Source organism: Coenobita brevimanus, chromosome 35 (genome assembly GCF_032717465.1).
Source record: "Coenobita brevimanus isolate Jiangsu-jjx chromosome 35, ASM3271746v2, whole genome shotgun sequence".
NCBI classification, from domain to species: domain Eukaryota; kingdom Metazoa; phylum Arthropoda; class Malacostraca; order Decapoda; family Coenobitidae; genus Coenobita; species Coenobita brevimanus.
The window spans coordinates 15,247,979-15,274,095 of NC_136988.1; the positions used below are offsets into that span (position 1 = coordinate 15,247,979).

Consider the following 26,117-nt stretch of genomic DNA (forward strand, 5'->3'; position numbering starts at 1 on the left):
CGGCTGTTGACTTATCTCTGGCCTCTCCAGGTATACATCAAGCTTTCTCTTGGGACACATATGACGACACTTTGTGAAGTGATCTTTTACCCATCTGTCATTCTTATACACACGACATAGTTTCAGACGTTCCACATCCAAAATTTACAGTAACTATAAGAAAGCAGATTGCAGGTCCTTCTCAAGGATCGCCAATTTAGATATATCTGGGGAGACCATAGATGTTAAGGTCGAAAATTTTACCAATTACATATTACATGCGACTGAGGCTGCTATTTCCAAGACTTCTACAGTTCATGCGAAGCAGAGAGCTCATTGGCGGACTCCAGATTGCCGACAAGCATTAAGGAAACGCAATAAGAGATACTAGCTTTTTGATAGCCTACTGAGGAAAATATTACGACACACAAAGAAGCTCGGGCTGGGGCAAGGAGAATAATAAGAAGGGCCAAACATGACTCCTGGCGGAATTTTGTGTCCACGGTGAATCTTTCTACATCATTGAGTAAAGTCTGGTCTACTATGAAAATATTAAATAATAAAAGGCCTTTCATCCCTGCAGCTACCTTGCAGGTGAACAGCTTCATCTATGGCGATCCCGTGGATGGTGCTAACATCCTTGCCAGGAATATTTCACATGTAAGAAGCTCAGCCAATTATGATCAGCATTTTCAACATCATAAACACACTGCTGAGCTATAAATATTAGACTGTGCCACAGAAGATGTAGACTCCCTGTACAGCCAAGAGTTTATGCTTGATGAACTGCTCCTTGCCCTTAAATCCTGTAGAGACACCAGCCCTGGACCAGACACCATGTACGGTATGATCCAGCATCTTAATCAGGACAACCTGATGACGCTGTTACCATTGTACAATGAGCTTTAGGCGTCTTGAACGTTCCCAAGCTCATGACACTTTGTGCACGTCATACCAATAACCAAAGAGGCTGGTTGTCTTATGAATCCCACTTCATTTCATGCTATTGTGTTGACTTCTTGTCTATGTAAGATCATGGAACGAATGGTTAACAATAGGCTTTTTTTGGGGGGGGGGGGGAATTGAAGAATTTGTTTAATGATCAACAGTGTGGCATCCGTAAATACAAAATTTACTAGATCATTTAATGAATTTAGGGCATTGCATTTCAGAGGCATTTGCCAATAAAAATTAATGGTAGGTGTGTTCTTGGACATCCATAAAGCCTATGACACATGGCTACATGGTATTCTAATGAAGCTCTATACTTAAGGTTTGCAGTGGAGATTTAAGTTTTTAATCCCTAAGTGTGCCACTGTAGTTTTTACAATCGTAAGCTACCTAATTTGTGCTTGACTTTGGATAATCAGGCGGTACCTATTCACAATTGTATAAAGTTTTTGGGCCTACATTTTGATCATCATTTGAACTTTAAAATTCAAGTTAACCCTCTCCCGCATGCATAAGTTTCAGTAAGTTTCTCAGCACACGATTTTATTCAACTGGCCACCCGCCTAGCCTGCCCGCACGTCACTGAAAACAAGTATTCTCGCCTTATTTTCGCCACCCAAACCTCAATATACTTCCATGAAACCTATATGATCTTATTCGTCGGTGTTTGCTCTAGCTGATAAGCAAAAAAAAAAAAAAAACAAGAAAACACGAGTAAAACATTAGGCAGCCCTGAATAAACATTTTGCAACATCAGTTTCAATTCCCAACATCACCATTCGGATGCTTTCCATCATACAGGAAAATGTTATGAGAAGTTTTGATAGAGAATTTCATCAGCTTTCTAATGAGCTTTGTTGCGTTGTGATATGAATGGTAGTTTTCGAGAAAATAGCCAAAAACTGAAAGCCATTAAAAAAAAAACTTTTGTACAGGGAACTTTCCTGCAAAAGTTTTCTCGTATACCTTATGTTTTTATTTCACAATATTGTGTAGAATTTCATGAGTTTTCTCATGGCCCAAACAGATTTTCGATACGCCTCATAGTTTCCCAGTAAATCGCAAAAAAAAAGACTGGGTACTCACAGCCGTGCATCACTTTCCTCATGCTAGCACAGCAAATGCTATATTCTCGCCTATGTAATAACAACTTTTTATCAGAGATATTACATTGTTATGTCCTGTACATACGTAGAATTTACTGTTCTTTATCATGGCTCTTACAGGAAATCAATTCGTCCAATAATTTTCGAGTAATTGGGCGAAAAACTTAGATTATTCTGAGCGCATTCAACTTTTACCGCAAGCGAGAAAAAGCACACACTCCGTTCCCCCGCCATTTCCTACAAAATATGCTCCCAAAGCTTATATTTTCGTAATGAACATACCTAGAATTTACTGCTCTTTATCATGCTTTTTACAGGAAATCGATACATCCAATAGTTTTAGAGTAATTGGCCGAGAAAGTGAGATTACTCCACTGAGCATTTTCGACAATTACCACAAGTGAGAAAAAAACACTCCGTTCCCCCGCCTTATCCTACAAAATATGCTCCTAAAGGCTTATATTTTCGCAATGAACATACGTAGAATTTACTGATCTTTATCATGGTTCTTACAGGAAGTCGATACGTCCACTAGTTTTTGAGTAACTGGCCTACAAATTGAGATTACTTCATTGAGAGTTTTCGACTATTACCGCAAGCGAGAAAGAAACACACTCCGTTCCCCCGCCTTTTCCTATAAAATATGCTCCCAAAGGCTTATATTTTCATAATGAACATACGTTGAATTTATTGCTCTTTATCATGGTTCTTACAGGAAGTCGATGCGTCCAATAATTTTCGAGTAATAGGATGACAAAGCCAGAATACTCTTCTGATCGCTACCTAGGCTTACTGCAAGTGAAAAAAAAAACACTGTCTTCCCCCCCTTGCCTGAAGGCTATACTCCCAAAGCCTTTTTTCTTTTTTTTCCTTTTATGTACAGACTGTAAAATCTCCAAGGGTTGTTTTTTTTTGTGTTATAACGTACTAGACATGAACAGTAATATGTTCTAGTTCCAGCTAATGAAGCTGTACTTTCTGTCACATGTGTAATATGTAGAAAACAATGGTTATTTGTGTAAAAAATATGGGGGTATTGATAATAGGTTAATATACATATCTACAAAATTCGGAGAACTCACTCCTCCAGGAGTGTTAAAGGGCCTGAAGGACCTTGTGGGATTTGAAGATGAGAAGTTATTTAGTGTGTGTGTGTGTGTGTGTGTGTGTGTGTGTGTGTGTGTGTGTGTGTGTGTGTGTGTGTGATCCACTAGGGAATACTTTGAAGCAATCCCCCTCGCAATGCGGCACATCACAAACAGGACATATGTGACTTGTGTCCCTCCTCATCTTCGCTGGGGCACACAGGGTGCACCAGAGCCTCCTCCAGTTGGGGATCCTCTCCCGTCGATGGCCCAGTGTGTGATCCAACCGCACTCTGTCGTTGATGACTCTATGGTGCTTAGTTGAATGTCCTCCTGGTCTTCCCCGGTCCTGTCGTCCTGGAGGTACAGTTGCAGGGCCGGGCATGGCAGCGGCAGCAAGTTCTCCAAACAGACCAGGAACTGTTGCTGATCATCTCAGCACCCATGCTGGTCCTGCAGGCGATGGTGGCGGTGGCTCCTGTGCTGGTCCTTGGACATCCTTTGGCCGCCCCCCACAGCTGGGCTGTGGACCACGTCGACCTTATCAAGGTGTTGAGGGTTCCGATGATGAGGACGACGAGACTGTCTCCTGCTGCTGCAAAATGCTGGGGAGGATGAATGTTGTCGGACACAGCACCCTTGTCGACCGGGCAGGGGACGATGACGCAGTCACATCCTGCACCAGTTGCGCCACAGACACTGCACCGTGTGCAGGTGCCAGTGTCACATAATTAGGCCCTGCTAACGGTGAGATGGGCTTGGCCAACAGGGAACTGGAGGCTTGAGGTGGAGGGACCGTGATGGCTGCTGGAGTGAGAGGTCCTAGCAAAGGCGATGCCTGTGGTCCAATTGAAGATGATGGCTTGGCTGATAGTCCTGACACTGGTGGTGGAGGTGTCTGCTCCCATCGTAGTAAGGATGGGGGCAAAGCCGACCAAGGGGAATGGTGTTGGACATCATCCCAGTCCTCCTCACTTGAAGCATTGCTCAACTCCTCATCCTCCTCACTCTCGGTCCCCTCCTCGAAGAGAACTTTCCGCCACTCGTCAGACAACAAACCCCTCTTCTCCATTGTGGCAGGCACTGACGCACAGAAAGTCCAGTATGAGCTTTTCAGATTCTCAGCTGAAAAACAAGAGATATCAGTCACTGTCACGCAACACCTTCCATTGAGAGAAGCACTACACAAGTGATGTTGTATCTCTCCATACGGCCAATTACTGCACCATTTACGAACAGTTGACATAAACGACAACTTTTCAGTGTCATTGCACACTGTAATTTCCGTCTACTTTCGTCCATGGGTGTGTGTCAAACATATATATATATATATATATATATATATATATATATATATATATATATATGTATATATATATATATATATTTTATGTGTCCGACTCTGGGCAAAGGCTTCAGGGCCTATATCTTGGGGGCAGTAGCCTATCCCAAGGCCCAGTAGTCCTCCTACACCTCCACATGTCACCATATATATATATATATATATATATATATATATATACAGTTTGTGGTAGGTAAGGGCGCTCACCATCCACTCACTCGATGTAGTGCTGCTCTCAGGTGTCTGCCCTTTCCTCTCCTCCATCCCTCTTTCCTTCCATCCTCTTCTGTGTTCCTTTCCTTCATTCTTTCCTTGTCCTTCTGCCTATGGGCAACTTTACACTCCCTCTTTTGTCTTTCTTTCCTTCATTCTTTTCTCTTCCTTCTGCCTGTGGGTGACTCTATACTGAGTGACAAGCCAAATGGTTTCCTGTACACCAGGAAACCATTTACTACGCTGGGTGGTAACCATATAACCAAATTTTGGCGCCTGGTGGATTAGTGGGTAATTATTGCGCTCCAATCGGATTGAGCCGGTGAAGGTTTATGTCCAAAGGATGGTTGGGGTTGATTGCTCGTGTAATCCCACTCAGGGATGAGTGATGCTGGTCACTCATAAATGTTGGGACCAACTGCCTAGCCCCGGGCTCCTACGCTCCTCATGGGGCAATGTAGGATTGGATGACATATATATATATATATATATATATATATATATATATATATATATATATATATATATATATGTATATATATACACACCCTCTCAGGCACAGTCACACGATTCTCGTTCCATGTGGTTTGTTACAAAGAAGCACAGTGATGTGAATCGCATTCCTAATCAGAAAAAACGCCATCAAAAGAAAAGTTTTTGGCCATTTTGCGTCAAATTTTGGTGCATTCTAGTGCGTGCATCTCTTTTCCGAGGTAAGCATTTGGCAACACTCTGACTGCTCTGATGAGACAATGCTTAGCAGAAATATCTCAGTATCTCACGACCAGCCAGGCGGGAGAGTAGCGCAGCTGTCAACATCCCTTTAAACCCGCCTTTCCCGTCCTTCTATCCGAGGCAGAAGTCATTATTGAAATATTGTGATTATACAGTGTTTTTTACTGTAATGTTAAGTGATTGTGTCTATGGAACATAGATATATTGTCTATAAATCATATATATATATATATATATATATATATATATATATATATATATATATATATATATATATATATATATATATATATATATATATATATATATATATATAAATAATCAGCAGTGGATACATCCTTAGGAAAGCAGAGGCGAATAAGAACCAGGAGAACCAGTAGTGTGCGGCATGTTTATTGTAACGTTTCGAAGATGACACTCTTCGTCGTCAGGCAGTCTAAAATATAAGAAACCAAAAAATATTCCTTGCGAATATAACACGAGTAAAAAGGCTAAAAACTCTGAAAGATTCAACATGAAATCAGTGAAAACATGCATAAAGAAGAACCAGCAACAGAAAAATTTCAGGAAACAAGAAATACAGGTAAAACAGAGCATTAAATCACATTAGTTCAGTTGATTTCTCGTTATTAACAAGCAAGGGTTTATATTTAAGTGTTAACAAGGACTCACTGATACACAGCTCCCTCTCTGAGGCCCTCGACAACAGAACTGTCAATGAGTCTAGATGGATGGGATGATCTTCCTTGAGTGCATGTCGCCGAATGGTGCTAAAAGAGGGACTGTGTAATGGTCTGCTACTTCGGATCAATCTTCTCAGGTATTCAAAGATCCGGACCCTGAGTTGGCGCTTTGTTTTGCCAATATACACTGGATTACACCAGTGACACTTGTATTTATATATCACAGAGGCCTGTAGCTGTTTAGGGACCAGATCCTCGAACCTGAAAATACTCCGAACTGTTCGACCAGCTTTAAACACTACCCTTATGTTAAGTTGAGGATAGAATTCCTTTAGTATATTAACTAATCTGTTTCGTAGAGCAAAACTGCGCTTGCCTACAAACAGGAGATAAAAGTAAATATCCTTTTTCTTGACCATAATTTTCTGTGGTTTAGGATTCAAAATTCTGTCCAAAGCTTGTTCTACTTATGAATCTGTAAAACGGAATGGAAAGCCGCTGCGAAATAAAATATCCCTGAGGAGCTGAATTTTCAAGTAAACATCATGAAAGTTACTTGTGATATGACAGGCCCAGTGAACTAATGTAGCAACTAAGTTCCTCTTAAACTCAATAGGTATGAGTGAGGAAAACTTTGTCGTGAGTCCAGTAAATGTAGGCTTCCTATATACTGAGGTAGAGAATAAATTACCTGAATGGGTAACTAAAATATCAAGGAAGGGTAGTTGTTTGTTTACTTCTCTTTCAACTGTGAACTCTGTATTACTATGTCTGGAACTGAGATACTCCAGAAATTTTGGGATATGAAATTCTGATATAAAAATCATAAATGTGTCATCCACATAGCGTCGATAAAATAATGGTCTAAATTGCAGGGGGCAATCATCTAACCAGCGTACCTCATGATGGGACAAAGAAGCATTTGCCAAGGTGGGTCCAAGTGGACTGCCCATAGCAACACCATCAATCTGAGCGTAAATATTACCATCAAAGCAAAAGTAACTGTCGTTAGAGGCCAGACTAAGAAGCTTATGGAGTTGATCCCTCTTTGATATATATATATATATATATATATATATATATATATATATATATATATATATATATATATATATATATATATATATATATTCCCTCCTTCCCCCAAGTTCCCCCAACACATGAAAATATCTCTCGATGAGCACTCATGACACATATCACAAACATTTTATTATAAATCATAAATAATCAACAATTGTCTTAGCACGTTACAGTACCTGTCCACTGACGTCCATCGTTGCCCGGTGTCTTACATCTGCACACCTGCCGCTAAGGTACTGCTGACATACACTACGCACCCACATCCCATAACAAACACTCGTGACACATAACACAAACATTTTATATAAATCATAAATAATCAACAAATGTCTTAGCACGTTACAGTACCTGTCCACTGACGTCAGTCGTTGCCCGGCATTGTTACATCACCTGCACACCTGCCACTAAGGTAACCCAGACATTTGCTACGCACCCACAGCCCACAACGAACACTCGTGACACATATCACAAACATTTTATATAAATAATAAATAATCAATAAATGTTTTAGCACATTACAGTACCTGTCCACTGACATCTGTCGTTGCCCAGTGTCCTAACATCACCTGCACACCTGCCACTAAGGTATCACTGATATACACTACGCACCCACATCCCACAGCAAACACTCGTGACACATGTCACAAACATTTTATATAAATCATAAATAATCAACCAATGTCTTAGCACGTTACAGTACCTGTCCACTGACGTCCATTGTTGCCTGGTGTCCTTACATCCTTGCACACCTGCCGCTAAGCTATTGCTAACCTACGTTACACACCCACAGTATCCCACAATAAACACTCACTGCACATCTCACGTTCATTGTACATAAAGTATAACTTCTCACTAAATGTCTTAGCAAGTTACAGTACCTGTTCAATGACGCACGTGGTTGCCTGGCGTCCCGACGTCCCCACACACCTGCTGCTAAGGTATCACAAACCTACGCTATGCACCCACAGAATTCCTTCACGGACACTCGTTGCACATTTCACGTTCATTGTACATAAAGTATAACTTCTCACTAAATGTTTTAGCAAGTTACAGTACCTGTTCAGTGACGTCCATCATTGCCCGGTGTCTTTACATCATCTGCACACCTGCCACCAAGGTATCGCTAACCTACGCTTTGCACCCTCAAATGATCCCTTCATGAACACTTGCAGCTCAATTCACGTACACTTCACACTAAATCATACGCAAATACGTGACTACCACAGTGATTCCACCCCTACCTCCACAATTATTTACGTTCCTTACTACGGTACAAAGTGACCGTGATGCAGCACGTTCGCCTCGAGATTTACAATGCACTGCTATGTTGGCACACACCACACTCCTTCACGAACATTCGCAGCATGTTGGCCTTATATTTCACACAAATTAATATGCATATACAGTATGGCAAACACAATAGCCATCCCTAAACACCTCTAATAATCCCTTCCTGTCTATGGTGTACAGTTAACGCGTGCCCCATTCCACACTCTGGCTATGGCATTCGTAACGCATTCTAGTTCCAATATATCACAAAGCAAGCCACTATAGCTTTCACACACTATACAGTTTAGGCATTGCCTTTTGTATATACGTATGTGTAGTCACAGCATAGGGCCAGCGCAGAGTGGCGAAATCCTGCTACAGTGAACACGCATCTTGCCCCTAGGCCTAACGACTGATAACGGGCACCATTTCTTCTCAAGATATATAACTATGTTCCATCGACAAAATCACTTCAAACTGTGCTCAGAAATAAAATATTTTCACATTCAGTCCATTGGGGCTTTGACTCGGGTGGGAGGAGAAGATTTAGGGTGGTTTAAAGGGACAGCACATACAATGCAGCCTCACAGCCTGGCTTCTTGTGATCGACTGAGATTTCTCGCTACAGGTAGCCTCCTGGGAGGCTCTACAGTGTTGCCAAGTCTTTACCTCGGAAGAGGAACGCGCCCACTAGAACACGTCCAAATTTGACAGAATTTGGCCAAAAACTTTTCTTTTAACGGCGTTTAATCTGCTTTTTCAAGTGATTTGCGTTAATGTGAGTTTATGTGCCAAACCACAAAAGAATGCAATTCATGTCAACATGCTTGGGAGGGTTAATAATTTATTTTCTCATTGTGATAAACCATTAAATGTCCTCAAGTACCTTGGGGTACTACATGGGATGTCGACAGAAAATCTTTATTAATGGTGTATAAGTCCCTTATTAGAGCCAAGCTTATACTATGGGGCACAGGTGTATGGCTCGGCATCCGATGCCACATTGAAAAGGCTGGATATGTTGCAGAATAAATATTTGCAATAGCGTCTTGGAGCCATCTGGTATACCCATGTAGCTCAACTGGAAGTAGTGGCGAACGGTCATCCCTTCCATAATCGCTGCGACCAACTGGCCTTGTCCTATGGAGTAAGAACTTTTCAGAAAAGTAATATTGGCAATGTGGCCTGTATCCCCCTGTGTCAATATCACCATCTTCTGCAGGGGCGCGTTGGCCACTTGCTGTTCGCCTCCACTTACTGACTCAGGAGCTTGGTGCAGACCTCAGTGACCATGACAAGTTGGTGTCTAAAAATATAGTGTCTTGGGAGCCACCCGACTTTACTCTTGATGTTTCATGGCTCCCAGCACCAAAAACCAAGGCGCTGGAGGCAGAGATCCACTACTTATTTCGTAACATCATCGTTCGTCACTTGGGGTCCCACCAGTTGTACACCGATGGCTCCAAGTCAAGTGAATGTGTGGGTGCTAGTGTGTGGTCAACTGAATGTGCCCTCAGGTATCGGTTGCCAACACATGCATCTGTGTTTACCTCCAAACTTTTTGCTATTGACAAAGCCATAGACTATGCTGTCAGTTCTAGGCATGACTCATTTGTCATATTTTCATATTCGAAATCAGCCCTTCAGGCAATTACTTCTTGCACAACGGATTCTAATGACATCCAGGGCTGCTTCTTAATAAACTGCATTCCTGAGTCAAGTCCTTCATGCTGATCTGGGTGCCTGGTCATTGTCTTATCTACTGCAGTGTGCAGGCTGACTTACTTGCAAAGTTGGCTGTAGAGGTCCAGGACACCTGGGACGTTCCTCATGATCTATGGTCGAGTCTCTCTCTCGGAAAGAAATCAATAAATCTTTTGTGGCAAGGTCAGTGGAACAGACTAAATATTCCAATATGCAAGCCGTACCTGGGCGACTGGGATACTGCCAACCATCCCAGTCGCCTGGAAGAAAAAATGTTGGTGCATTTGCGGCTTAATTCCACAGTATTAACTCATATGAAACCATATATAGAAAGACTCTTTCCACCGCACTGTGACTTCTGTAATGCTGTGTTATCTATCAGTCATATCATCCTGTACTGTCGACGATTTCTTCGTGAACATGCTTCACTTATACATTACTGCAGCACAACAGACGTCCCCTTCACCCTTTCCACCATCCTGGGTGATGGGAATATTGTTATGACTAATAAATTGATGGCTTTCTTGAGAGAGACCGGATTGATCAGAGTGATGTGACTTTTTTACTGTATGGTTATGTTTTTTGTCAACTGTAAATATGTATATATTGTACTATTAATTAGGGTTGACAGTTCCCTGCTTCCAACTGATCTATTTCTAATATAGATGTCCCCTACATTAAACCCCGTTCCTCGCCTGACAGTCACCAGCTGATGAGTGCAAGTGTGCAATATAGAAAGGTATTGGGCATTTGCAGTCGATGGTGTTCTGTTGGGTGAGGTCCTTCACTTTTTGTTGTTATGTAATTTCTTTATACTCTCTTGTAAAAGTTATCGTAATTAGGATCGACAGTTGAAGTATATGGAATACTTCCTGACTCCTCTGGTTCTTTCATATATTCATGCATCCTATATTGGTTGTGCCTCGACTGACAGTTACTAGGTGATGAGTGCAGGTATGTAATCTAGAAAGGCAGTCGATGGTGTTCTCATGGTCGAGGTATTTTTACCATTAGTGTAAGGTTTAGCTATTTGTATCTTTAGGCTTTAGCATAGGTTAGCGATTTATTTGTTAGGTTATTAGTTTTAGGGTTTTTAGATAAGGATTTTGTTTCTCTAATACATGATGTAAGATATAAAAAAGATAAAACCAAAAATAAAAAAAACACTATTATATATATATATATATATATATATATATATATATATATATATATATATATATATATATATATATATATTGCCTCCATGACCAGTGACTTAGTCCCCAATGGTCGATAGGCAAAAAAAAAAAAAAAACTCACATTCCATCATTTATAAATTAAAAAATGAATATCGTGGAAAAATGCGCCTCCGGATTGATATAGCTAATATTCCTTGGCTCTGAAAATCACAGACGGTTGAGTAGAACTGCGTGGTGAAAAAAAAAAAAAATCGTCTCTTAGTTGCATGAATATCGTGGGAAAATGCGCCACCTGATTGATATAGTTAATATTCTTTGCCTTTTGAAATCACAAACTGTTGAGCAGAGTTGTGTGGTGGAAGGTGTAGCTGAATACTGTTGATGTCCCGTGCACGAGCTGGTTAACTTAGGGCAGTATTCTCGTTGGCATAGAAGACTTTCTTACATCTCATCCATACCTATACGTTTCTCTGGCCGGTTAGTTAGTTAATTCTGGCCTGGTATTTGTACAGTCTTTGCCGATGTGAAATAATTATTAAGAACATGAAAGAGAATACTAAACCAAGCACCCACTCACTGAGTACCCTAGCCCCGGGCTTCTCTGCGCTTGGTGATACAAAAAAGATTGGTCTGTAGATGGATGGGTACTATATGCATTAGAAATTACTAAGGGAGAGATACTAAGAAGACTCTTCAGCTTATCAGAATACGGACCTGAGGTTCAGTTCATAGATATTTAAAATTAATACCCAATCGTAACACCCTTTTATTTTATTATTTTTTTTTTTTACCTGCCGCGAAACCAACAAATTGACAGTGGTACAGCTGGGGATTTTTTTTTTCCTACCTCAAGGAAAATTCGAATATCTGCTCATGGAGGGCTCTAATCGATTTTCTCATCAAATACAAAGTTGCTCAGCTTGAAATTTTGAGTTGATTTAATATGTCAGCTGTTGCGTCAGCTGACACATCATCTGACCATTAGGCAAGTTTCAATCTCGGCTATGTGGAGGCATTTTAGCGGCTTTCTGATTAAATACAAAGTTGCTCAATTTGAAATTTTAAGTTGATTTGACATGTCAGCTGTTGCATCAGCTGATGTACGAATATTTTCTCCGCAGGTCTATGAATCCAGTTTCTCTCTCTCTCTCTCTCTCTCTCTCTCTCTCTCTCTCTCTCTCTCTCTCTCATTGAAGCAAAAAATGCAAGGATTATACATTTTCCTTTACATTATCTTCCTGCAGTACCAAAAAAGAAAAACAAAAAACATAATCTGCAATAAGACCTCAAGGAGGAGGAAGAGGAGACATTAGCAGATTATCCACTCTTTTTTCCTTGTCTTTCCTGCAATTATCATATCACTGTCACATGTTATGTGAATCCAGGTCCCGAGACTCTTCTGTCTCCAAGGACTCTGCTCTTCCGGTGAATTCTCCCTCTTCATGGTTAGGTTGTTAGATTGGTATACCTACACTAAGATGGCATGTACTAGCTGACTGATGGTCTTCTTCCACCAGTAACCTGAACCTACCTAAGGAGCCACCATCTCCAGGGTTATGTTATGATATGTTACATTAAGTTAGTACGGCTTTCATAGGCATGGCATGGACTGGCTGACACCATCTTCCACCAGGGATCCCAACCTACCGAGGGAATCTCCGTCGCCAGGGTTCGCTGCAGTGGCCTGGCCTCGCTACACACCAGACAAACGGCAGTTCCTCAGGATAGGTGAGTTGCACAGACTTATAGAAATTAACAGGTACGGTGATGTTCGTTATATAGGAAAATACTGTAGAGATGTGAAGAGAATTAGGTTTATGACCTGGAGCTTGTGTGGCAAATGAAATGAGTGTCTGGCTTATTTTACCAGGCATGCTGTTCGTAGTTCTCCTTCTGTCCTTCTTTCTATTTTATTGCTTCCTGCATCCCACTCTTAGTTGAGGAAAAAGATCTTGCTGCTGCTGACGACAACATCGACGATGATATGATAATGATGATTATGATAATTTACTAACCAAACAGACTATATAGTCATTGGCAGTCTTCACAACTTTTATCCTCTAAATCCTAAATCAGGAGATGCTTTTTATACATATATTTTTTCTTTTTTACCTGGCTAATCTTTTAAGTTTTAAAAGTCTCTTAAACTAAAAAAAAGTGATGCATAGGTTGCAGTAATGGACTAAGGTTGTTGAAATGAATAGGAAGCATTGATATTCAATTACCGAACCTAAAGAATACGGAAGTTAGTCCGGTGACGTGTTCAGCTTCTATTTTTCCTTCCTGCCTCCATGTGTTTATATCCGGTTTCGGCGACACCACTTGTAGTGAAGGGGTAGGTAATGGCTGCTTCTAACCCTTTTGTTCAAAATCTCTCTCATAAACTGAAAAATCAATGCGGTATTATGAATACGTCATCGGAGTGAAAGAGTTAAGATTGTTGTGGTTCATGTGGTTCCATGCTCAGCTGGACTACAGGATGAAGTTCTGTTTCTCCTGCAGTCGATCTTCCTCCTTTCGAGAGATAGGGAGGGAGTTGAGGGACGTTTGTACAACTGGTCAGGATAATCGAACGGTTACATTGGCGTCACCGCATGAAGACGTCCCTATCCAGCACCGTAGCTAAGAGTAGGATAGCAAAGCAGAGTCCCGTTTCGGTTGGGTTGTCATTGGGAGTGAGAGCCTTTGATCGACCTTCCCTCTATGATTTGTTCTTCATTCTTTTGTGACAGAAGTTTGCCGTTATCTCTTGTCGCCCTGAATTTATGGTGGCGGTAGTGGTTGTCAGAGGTGATGGTGGTGGTGAGAGATTGGAAATAGTGGGGTCGGTAGCTGAGGTGAGAGATACCGGAGGGGCTAGTCGTGGTGAGTGGGTAGTGATTGATGTGTTAACGGAAGAGTGGTGTGTCACGGGGTTTTTAAAATATCACGGTGTTTTTAAAATAAATGCTTATTATTATTTAAATTGATAATAATATTCAATAATATTGAAGAGCAGGGACAATGATTGTCTTACTAAATCAAACAACGATTACTTTACGCTGGCCTGCTTCGCACGATTCTCTCAGAACGAGAATTTATAAACTTTCTCAACAGTACACAGCAGAGACTAATTACTCACAAATGCTGATAACTAGTACTGTTAGCCTCTGGAGAAAGTTACTTCACCCCTGACAATAAATAACTAATACTAATAATAATATCAGGTTCTTGCTGATGCTTAACTCCTAGGTGGCACAACGGATTTTAAGCTTAATACAACAAAACTGGCCTAAGTACCAGTTATGAATGGCAAAACGTTTATGCAAGCTAGGAGCTATATGGAAAATAAGCTTAATTATGGAGAAATGAAACAAGAGTTTACATTACATTAAGCTCAAGCAAAAGAACTGTTAAATTTATTGATTACAAAATAAATTTAACGTTACATTTCAAATGAATTCAAATTAATGAGATCGCACTCACTCACTCACACAAGAGCTAAATACTTACGCCTAGGAAAAACACCTTAACTAAACTCTTAAGACTAGGAAAATACAAAAAGGAAATACTGATCGATGAATGCTGTGTATCACCCAGGGGGTGGGAGCTTGGAGAAACTATACTCAGTGGAGTTTGGGTACTAGCTGACCTCTCTCTACTCTCACTTCTGGAGCACAGGACCTCTTTCCGTCACAGCAAACACTCGACTGCGTAAGTCGTGGGAAAAAAAGGGGGAGCAGTAGGCCGCATTTATTAACAGTCGAGTGAGCGAAACGCGCCCTAAACAAATCGCTCAGTGGATGCGCTAATGTCTCACACAGAGACGATCACGTATGACAATGAAAAATTGATTTGACAAAGCTTCCGTCCGAATGAGCGGTTAACTGAACGATAAACAGTGAGTTTTCCACTAATAGTTCGTGGCTTCTCACAAAAGGGAAATGTCGCGAATTTGATTCGTGACATGGTGATTGTGATGAGAGAGAGAGAGAGAGAGAGAGAGAGAGAGAGAGAAGGGGGGGAGGCGGGGGAGGTCCTTGAAGAGCAAAGCAAGAATAGGAAAAAAAGTGTTACAGGTTAAATACACGCTAAATCTAGGGAAAAAAAAAAACATATAAGGGAACTAAATCGCGGGGAAAAAAGGGGGGGGGAGGATTGATGGAAGAGCAAGAGGTGTAAAAACTGGTCAAGGGCGGACATTACAGGAGAAAGGGCATGGTCCGGATAGAATGTTGTCATCAGATTAATCCCTATAGCATGAGAACGAGTTTTACGCATTATTCTTGGTAGTTGATACAACCCAATCCTATTGTTTTGTTTAAGACAGACTTTTTGAACTGGAAGGGTTAGAGAGCGTTCACCAGTCACATACTGTAATATTTACAGTGCTTTGGTAAGAGTACTTTAGTAGTCTGAATTAAAAAAAGAAAAGAGACGGCATTAGATTCAAGTTTGTGCACTGGAGCTGCAAACACACACACACACACACACACACACACACACACACACACACACACACACACACACACACAGTCACTTCACCGCTCATATAATCATCCCCACATTCCAAGAAGTCTTTGTTATAAGTGACATTTACATTGTTTTGTGGTATAAATTAAAGTAATAAAAATGTTTTTGAAAGATTCGTTGATCTGGCTATTACGTCGTTTTGCCAGCTTTCCAAAATTACAATACCAGCTGTAGGAATAAACTAAAAAAAAAAAAACATTTACTTTTAAGTTGAAATGTGGATTTTTTTTTTTTTTTTATATAGGTCAACACTTGTAATGAAAAAAACAGGCGTGTACGAGCAACTGGCACAAAAATTTGCTGGTGCTAGTACTCCTGAAACAAACAAGTAACTGCTGTGTGCAAAATCAATGTGAGTATGTCGTTTTATTCGGGTTTGTGAATTGATCATAACGGTAATAATGATATTAGTCTGTGGTGATGGTGGCGAGAGGTAACTGTGTTGGTGATAAGCGTGTTGCAAGGAAAACCAAGGCGCTGCATCAAGCCACTACAAGACCAAGTACGACTACTGACTCGCATTTTACCTTTAAATTAGTAATGATTGACCAGAGTCAGTATCAGTTTGGTCTGCAAAGTAAATTACTCCTGTGTTCTAAAGATTTATACTTTAAACTCATATCGAGATGGGAAAGGCAAGATCCTAATTTTTCAAGGCTATTTATTGGACTAAATAAACAACTAGATCTGATCACAGTATACAATCGGCAGTGCATTAGATACGTCCTTTCCGTGATTAAAGGATGAAGCATACGACCTGTCCTCTAACTTCCGTATATTACCAGTATAATTACCCTTTTCAAAGGATGTGGTCCTGCTGATCCTATGATATTCGCCTATAAAATGTGTAACTTGATACTTAACGCATTGCAAAGAAGGGTTTTGTCCATTGTCTTAAAGGATTTTCCCCCTTCTTTCTTTCGAAGCTGATACTAGATTTTAAAGTGTGTCTGTATATGTAAGGTGCATTAATAGAATGAAACGATTCTTTTATAATCATTAAAGTGCTTCGCATGCTTCATTGCTTTTTCCCGGACAAAATGACCAATCTTTAATGTCATAAATCCTGTACATTGTTTTGACTGTAGGTCTTTCTTCAGAATACTGATGATGATATGATACACATCAGCATACAGTTTCTTAATAACTAATGATTCTTCACTGTCCTTCCGTACAACTGTAACGTTTCATACTGTGGTACCAAGAAAACTAACTCTTCACCGTGTGATCTACATCACAGTGTATTATCATTGTATATTGCTGGTCATTTACACTTACAGTACCTTTCCCTTTCTGGTTTAATATATGGGTCTAATATACCACCAATGACTGTAAGATATGTTATTTAGGAATTGTTTTGTTGTCTAGCTGTGATTATCCTTTAGGCAGTTTTTGTTGTACTGCAGTCCATAACTATAGCAGTGTTTGTCTGATTTTTGTCTTTGTATAGTCGACAAAATAGGTTTGCCTGTTCCGCTTCTCAGTTCCTCCTGCTGTATGATATTCGTAAGTTGAGAAAGGACTGGAGGGTTTCGTTGCCCACAGATGATACATGGTACGTCAGGAAGGAAATTCATGAATGTGCCATGAATGCACAGTTTTCCATCTACAGTTCTCCCATGACAGGTACTCTCATCTCGCCAGTCTCATCCATAGATGTACATTACCACATCCTTCTACCAGTCAGTATACGAGTATGCAGACACTTTGGATATATATTTGGTAGTCTGGGTTGTCTGATCACGGAGGCCCAGCACTGCTCCTACGTGCCACACTCCACGAATCACTACATTGGTGCTAATACATGCAAGAGTTGTCTCACTGAAAGGCATAATGGCATTAGCAGGAGTCTTTTAATGACAAGTTCGTCGGTCTTGAGCAACATCAGAAAAATCTGCATAATCGAAATGTAAATCATCAGAAGTTTCCCTGTCCGCAGCCACGACTTGCAATCGTTTCCTTTCTTACAGCAGATAACTTTTCTAACCACTGGGCCAACCCCATAGGTAAAAAATAATCGCACGCCTCTGTTCCTGTCACAGATGTTCCTCCCAGCGTGAGGTCACAGTACCGCGCACACCAGCTGGCCCTGTGGAATTGGCTAGTTCCCGAGTTAGAAGCAGCCGGCAGGTCCTCCCATCCAGACCCAAACTCCTGGATGGTGAGCAGTGATCCAAATCTGTTCTACGGCGTGGTGAAGCCTCCAGACCCTTGGCTCTTCCTACCGCCCAACACTACCACCACCGCTACCGCCACCTCCACGCCCAGTGTGGCCATGCCATCAACGCATCCCACATCACGACTTACCACAACACTGCCACTCTCCCCCACAGTATTCAGGTAAGTTACCTGCACACTCGTCCATCACCAGGTGGATCACCATCATTGTCACCAGTACAAATTTTTTAACTTCCAGATAATTTTACAAGCTGCATACCTATCCCCATGTTCCACTCTTTTATAAATCTTACATATTTGTATACACACTGAATGATTCTAATACATTTAATTACTTGAACGGATAAGCCCCAAAATATGCATATTGATTATTGAGAGGATGGAGGGTGAGAGACTGACGAAGAGAGTGAATGTGAGTGAGGTGGAGGGGGGAAGAGGGAGGGGGAGGCCGAGGATGAGATGGAGGGATGGTGTGTAGAGGTATATGAGAGAGGGGTGTGTGTGTTGGGAGCAGGGCAGTGAAATGGCGGGGGACAGGGCGACGTGGAGGCGATTTGTTTGTGGCCACCCCAAACGGGATTGAGGCGTCTGGCAATAGATAGATAGATAGATTATTTTGCGATAATCAAGTTTTACAACACTCTTAGTATCATATACTAACATGCTTCCTGGAATTCAGACATAGTGTAGGCCTATACATTGGTTTTCGTGCACGATCCAAATATTTTGGCCTGCAATGTGCATACATCCTTCATAATCTTCTGTCTATCTATCTATAGCCCGACGCCCCAATCCCGCAAAGGGTGGCCACAAACAAGTTGCTCTGTCACACACCATTTGACTACCCTCTCCCCAACTCACTCCCCCGTCCCTCATTTATCTCTCAACTCCATCCCTCCACCTCATCCTCGGTCTACCCCTCCCCCTCCCTCCCTCCACCTCACCTACATACACCCTCTTAGTCAGTCTTTCATTCTCCATTCTCTCCACATGTCCAAACCACCTCAGTGTATGTCTCCTAATCTTCTCAACCACATCCACATCTACCCCACAACGTTCCTTCACTTCTTCATTCATCACCCTGTCCCTCCATGTCACTCCACATGCTCCTCTCAAGTAACTCATTTCCACTGCTCTCACTCTTCACTTGTTCCCCTCTTGCAAGGTCCACGCCTCGCTTCCATACGTCAGGTTAGGGATCACAATATTATCATGCAGTGACTTCTTAACTTCCATACTCACCTCCCTATTTCTCTTCACTGCATTCAGTGAACCAACAACCTTCCTTCACTGCTGTACCCTTTCACGCACTTCATCCCCCAACGTTCCATTCTTACTCATCACACTACCCAAGTACTTGAATGCACTCTGTTACGGAACAGAGAAAGATAATGTACACTTTAAGTGAGAATACGAAGAGTCACTACTGTCCCGTAAAGTTCCAGGTTCAAAACAAAAGAGTTAGGTAAAATTACAAGTTAAAGTTTAATGCACAAACTAACAATAAAACATTCAGAACTCATAAGGATAATGTGATGGCAAATAAACAGGTTAAATATATGGTTAACTGCAATAGCCTCCATTAACACAAAATTAGCAAGAGTAAATTTATCTAAGTCAGCCCTGATAAAATGAGATACCAGATAATACTCAGTGAATGCCAGATAAATAATTACAGATACAAACTATTATCAAAAATGACTGACATAAAGATCCCTACATGAATTACAAAAACTTCACTAGGCCTACAAATGATACTTATGCTACAGTACAAGAAAAATGCAACAACAGTTATACTCAAATTACACAGCTGCTAGATGTTTGGAGATTTCTTGAGCACTCACAATAATAATAATATCTGTACAGGGAGGACAGAGATGTGAACAAAATGAGGAGCAGATCTAAGTGGCAATGATGCAGAGACTGAGCTCATTATATAGGCCAGCAGCCTGATACAACTTGTAAGCAGGACGCGCAAATGAAGCCATGGGGACAAAGAGATGACAATCCCGCAAAAAGTATAACAGAGATGTCGACTTACTCTACTATAACGGTAGAAGGGGGGACTGAGGCAGAACACGCTCGTGATCAAACATGCAGCATACTGTGCGTTAAAATTACACAAAGGATGATGAAATCATAGGCTATGTAACACCTCCCCACAAAGAAAAAAGAAATTTACAAAGGAAATTTCGTATTACTCTAAAACAATCTGTACATGGCATTACAGAACATGCAAATGACTTTCCTAATGTTACATAAATATGAGATCTCCCTAGCACGTTCAGTCATAGGTACTTGCCAGTATCCCTTTAACAAATCAAACTTACCTTTATGCACCCAGCCTTTCCGATCCTGTCCATGCAATCCTCCACGCGAGGGGGAGGTTAAGTGTCTGTTTTAGTTATCTGATTAACATGTCTGTAGTCGATGCAAAGCCGCTGCGACCCACCTGGCTTAGGGACCAGAGTGACAGGAGAACTCCACTCGCTCTGACAGGGCTCAATCATCATGCGGTCCAACAGGTAGCCAAGCTCCTTCTGGATGAGAGGAACTTTCACTGGGTTCACACGGCAAGGATGCAATCTAACTGGCTTTGCGTCTCCAACATCGACATCATGCATCAACACAGTGGTTCTTCCTGGAGTGGCACGGAACACTTGCGGGTACTCCTGCAGTAATGCCGAAAACTCCTGCCTTTCCTTGGGAGGTAGATGAGAAAGCTTAGTCTGGAGATCATTCATGATATCAGGATTCTTCCCAAACTATCACTCAGGCTCAAACTGCATGGGAGAGCTTCACTTGCAGACTCGGGTGGAACAGGCCACAGTGCAGACTGGATTATTTTCGTCCCGCCTGTGATATAACTTTAGCATGTTGATGTGACATAGTTGCTTGCTCTTTCTACGATCTGGTGTGGCGATGACATAGCTGACATCACTGAGTTTCTTCTCCACGAAATAAGGGCCACTAAACTTGGCTTGAAGAGGTTGCCCATGAACTGGTAGCAGAATCAAAACCTGATCTCCTGGCTGAAAGTGGCGTAACCTGGACTTCTTATCATACCAAGTCTTCATCTTCTCCTGAGCAGCTCCTAAATTCTCTCTCGCCAGCTGTAAAGCAGTGGACAGCCGTTCTTTGAACTTCATCACATACTCCAGCAGGTTGACGTCATCTTCCTCCGACAGCCAGCATTCCTTGAGTAACTTAAGGGGTCCTCTTACTTCATGGCCAAACAGTAGTTCAAAAGGTGAGAAGCCCAGTGATTCATTTGGAGATTCTCTTGCAGCAAACACAACGAATGGAAGACCTTTATCCCAGTCTTTCTGATGTTCCAAACAGTATTTCTTGAGCATCGATTTGAGTGTTTGATGATATCTCTCCAACGCTCCTTGGGTCTGGGGATGGTAAGCTGAAGACGTGATCTGGGAGATGCCCAACTCTTTCAGAGACTGTTTGAAAACATTTGACATGAAATTACTTCTCGGTCTGACTGTACCTCCTTGGGCAGACCAAACTTTGTGAAGAACCCTAGCATTTCCTTAACCACGTTCTTTGCTGAGATATTTCTGAGTGGAATGGCTTCAGGATAACGAGTAGCCATATCAATCATGGTCAACACATAAGAAAATCCTGAAGAAGTCTTAGGAAGAGGGCCCACAATATCCACCAACACACGGGTGAAAGGCGCCTCAAAAGGAGGAATGGGAACTAGAGGTGCAACCTTTTCGATCTGATTACACTTCCCACAACTTGACAGGTGTGACAAGACTTACAATACCAGGAAACATCCCTGAAGATACCTGGCCAGTAGAAGTGTTTCAAAATGTGTGCCACAGTCTTCTCACCCAAGGTGTCCTGCCAAACTGGAATCATGAGCCACTCTAATGATATCCTGCCTACAAACACGAGGGGATGACAACTTGATGTACAACCTCCCATTCACAGTCGGCTTTGATGCTGTTGGGGTCTCCACTTCCTCATAAGTACTCCTAACTTTACATAATAACAAGTAGAAGCACCGGCTGACTCTTCTTCACTGTAAGCAGAGTTAGCTAGACCTTTCAACTCAGGGTCAGCAACCTGCAACTCAACCAACTCTTGACGAGACAAATTATCAACACTACGGGGTACTGCCTCATCTGGTGAGTGGTCCAAATTAGCAAGAAAAGTGTCAGCTAGGATAACATCATCATCATCATTATCCTCTAAATCACCAGTAACTTTAGACTTAGCCCTAGTGACAGCACATGCAGGGAACACATCAGGGACATCGCAATCCTGGGTCGCAGCCACTGGCTCACTAGACAACTGAGGAGCTGGACACACTTGACTTCCACCAATATCATTTCCAAGTAAGAAAGTTACACCTGACATTGGGAGTGTCTCAACCAACCCAACCATAACAGAACCATTAACAAAACCAGACTCTAAATTCACTCTGCACAGAGGAACAGAAGTAATTATTCCCTACACCTTGTAAGATTACAGTTTCATCAGAGGAATTAAAATTAGAGCCTAGAACACTGGTCAGCATAAGGGATTGGCAAGCACCTGTATCACGATATATTTGAACTGATTTCCTGTCATTACTGTCCAGAGGACTGACAAAACCATCAGACAGGAAATTAGCACATGAACTCTTGAGAGTGTCACCCACGTTACTGCTCAAAAGAGGAGCTCCATTATGAGAATTTAAGTTACCCCTCAAAGCAGGTTCAGTTAACTCAGTTAAAGAATTCTGGGAACTCTCAAGAGTGGACACTAGACCACTGAATATTTAAAGACTCCTTTTGTTCACATCACGCTGTCTCCTGAAACATCTCTCCGTAGTATGACCAAGCTTACTACAATAAGTACATTTACTTTTCTGAAATCTAGAGGTGAAGCTGGTATTTACTTCCTGAGAAACATCATCCTTATTCTCTTTCCTGTTACCTGTACTCTGAGTAGAGGCAACATACTTACTCTCAGCTTTCCCTTTTTCTCTAGAATATCTCTTGTGAGTGAGAACATACTCATCAGCTAAAACTGCAGCATCAGACAAATTATCTATTCTTTTCTCATCAAGATATAGGCTTACATCTTTATAAATACACCTTTTGAAATCCTCCAGCAAAATCATCTGCTTAAATTTGTCAAAATCAGAATCCACATTCTTAGAATTTAACCACTGCTCTAACAGATCTTCTTTGATTTTTGCATACTCAACATGGGATTGCTTATCTTGCTTGTATGTTGTCCTAAATTTTACTCTATAAGCTTCAGGAACAAGCTCATAGGCCTTAAGAATCAAGCTCTTAACTACATCATAATTATCAGACTGATCCTGAGGCAAAGATGCATAAGTTACTTGAGCTTTACCGGTGAGAACAGTTTGAAGGAGTACTGGCCAATACTCCTTAGGCCAATTAAAACCTGTAGCTACCCTCTCAAACAACTGAAAATACTTTGTTAAATCAGATTCATTAAAAGGAGGGACAAGTTTAACATTTTTAGCCACATCAAAATCATCAGAGCTAGATGATCCAGTTCCACCATTGTTTCATGCGATACTCATGGTCTGCCTGAATCCTGGCAAGTTCAACTTGTGCCTGAGCCTGTACCTGTGCCTCTTCAATACGAGCCTGAGATTCCGCCTCCTTAGCCTGAGACTCAGCCTCCTTAGCACGTGCTTGAAATTCAGCTTCCTTCACGCGAGCCTCCTGCGCTGTAACTTAGCTAATTCAATCTGCGTTTACTCATTTGGAGGAGTTACATTAAACAAGCTTTTATTAATCATGCCAACAATTTGATCTTTAGAATGATGAGAGTGAACTGCAATTCCCAATTGTTGAGCAACAAGCTTAAGTTCATTCTTTGTTCTGTTTTCTATATCACACTGTTTGCACATTTGACAAAAAATCTTTGGCTTCATCAAGTGTAGAAATAGTAGCCATCATGAATATATCACAGTCACAAAATATCAAACAATATCCTTATGATAATATCCTGAATATCCTGATATGAGGTCGCCAAATTTATGTTACGGAACAGAGAAAGATAATGTACACTTTAAGTGAGAATACGAAGAGTCACTACTGTCCCGTAAAGTTCCAGGTTCAAAACAAAAGAGTTAGGTAAAATTACAAGTTAAAGTTTAATGCACAAACTAACAATAAAACATTCAGAACTCATAAGGATAATGTGATGGCAAATAAACAGGTTAAATATATGGTTAACTGCAATAGCCTCCATTAACACAAAATTAGCAAGAGTAAATTTATCTAAGTCAGCCCTGATAAAATGAGATACCAGATAATACTCAGTGAATGCCAGATAAATAATTACAGATACAAACTATTATCAAAAATGACTGACATAAAGATCCCTACATGAATTACAAAAACTTCACTAGGCCTACAAATTAAACTTATGCTATACAGTACAAGAAAAATGCAACAACAGTTATACTCAAATTACACACAGCTGCTAGATGTTTGGAGATTTCTTGAGCACTCACAATAATAATAATATCTGTACAGGGGAGGACAGAGATGTGAACAAAATGAGGAGCAGATCTAAGTGGCAATGATGCAGAGACTGAGCTCATTATATAGGGGCCAGCAGAGCCTGATACAACTTGTAAGCAGGACGCGCAAATGAAGCCATGGGGACAAAGAGATGACAATCCCGCAAAGTATAACAGAGATGTCGACTTACTCTACTATAACGGTAGAAGGGGGGGACTGAGGCAGAACACGCTCGTGATCAAACATGCAGCATACTGTGCGTTAAAATTACACAAAGGATGATGAAATCATAGACTATGTAACAACTCACATTCTTCATATCCTCACCATCCAACCTCACTGTACATTCTGTGACTTCATTCCTCTCAAACACCTTAACTTTACTCTAGTTTACATTAACTTTCAGATTCCTCTTCCTACACAATGTCCCAAATTCATTCACCAAACCTTGCAACTCCCATTCATCTTCACTCAACAATACTGTATCATCAGCAAACAGCAACACCGGAATCTTCCAAATCTCACCCTCATTCAATAGAGCCACCCCCACATCCACTGCCCTACCTTGCACCTCCTTTACAACCCCATCCATTTATATATTAAACAGCCATGGAGACACAACCCTGTTTCAGTCCCACACTGAGATCAAAGAACTCACTCAGGTCACCATCCACTCGCACCGTAGCCCTAGCTCCTTCGTACATACTCTTCACAGCACTTAACGATTTCCCCACCACCCCACATATTCTTAATACCTTCCACATACCTTGCCCATCTATTCTGTCATAAGCTTTCTCCAAGTCCATAAGGGCAGCATACACTTTCTTTCCCTACTCTAGATACTTCTCCACTAAACATCTTAGAACCAATATCTGATCTACACACTCTTTTCCCTTCCTAAATCCCTCTTGTTCTTCTCCAACTAGCTCCTCTGTCATATGCCTATCCCTATCAATGAGTATTCTGCCATATATTTTACCAGTCACACTGAGAAGACAAATACCCCTATGGTTACAATGATAAAATAACAAAACAGAAACCACATGTCATAATGTTATTCATTAATTGTGTACAGGTTCGAAGTTAGTTTTAAAGTGACATTTCTGTGATGAATGTTGGACTGGTTTCTTCCCTTGTAGCAAGTTTAAGTTGAATACTGAAAAAAAAAAAAAAAAGAAGAAGAAACAGAACGACTTCGAGGGGAGATGGTTATTGTTTTCAGTACAATAAATTTTTGTACTGTATTCTTGCAACGGATCAAACGAGTTCATTGAGCTTAGGAAAAATCCCTCTTATTGAATGAGTTACACTGGTTACCAGTGCCGTTCGAATGTCTTTTAAGTTGAATAAAAATGCATGAGAATACGATGGGTACAACAGACCGCACTGAAGGGTCGCAGAAAAGCAGAACATCATTTATGTGGGTCGTGCATTAGAAAAAAATGAGAACCCCTGATTTAGAATACTACTACACCTTCATTCACACGTATATTGGCCTGAACAGCACTGCACACTTTCCACAGGCTTCTCAGTATGGCCTTCCTCAGATCTCTGAGTTCCATCTCCTGTTATACTCAGAACCACATG

The 26,117-nt window shown here is 41.1% G+C and overlaps 1 protein-coding gene across 1 annotated transcript in view; it reads left to right on the top strand.

Moving 5' to 3' along the window:
- The window catches only part of LOC145396153 (neuroligin-2-like), a 132,145-nt gene that overhangs the window by 84,492 nt on the left and 21,536 nt on the right, over window positions 1-26,117 (top strand). The window contains exons 6-7 of the mRNA XM_080269596.1: window positions 12,962-13,056; window positions 17,883-18,180. Coding sequence (XP_080125722.1) covers window positions 12,962-13,056; window positions 17,883-18,180 — 393 coding nt within the window. The remainder of the gene's footprint in view (window positions 1-12,961; window positions 13,057-17,882; window positions 18,181-26,117) is intronic.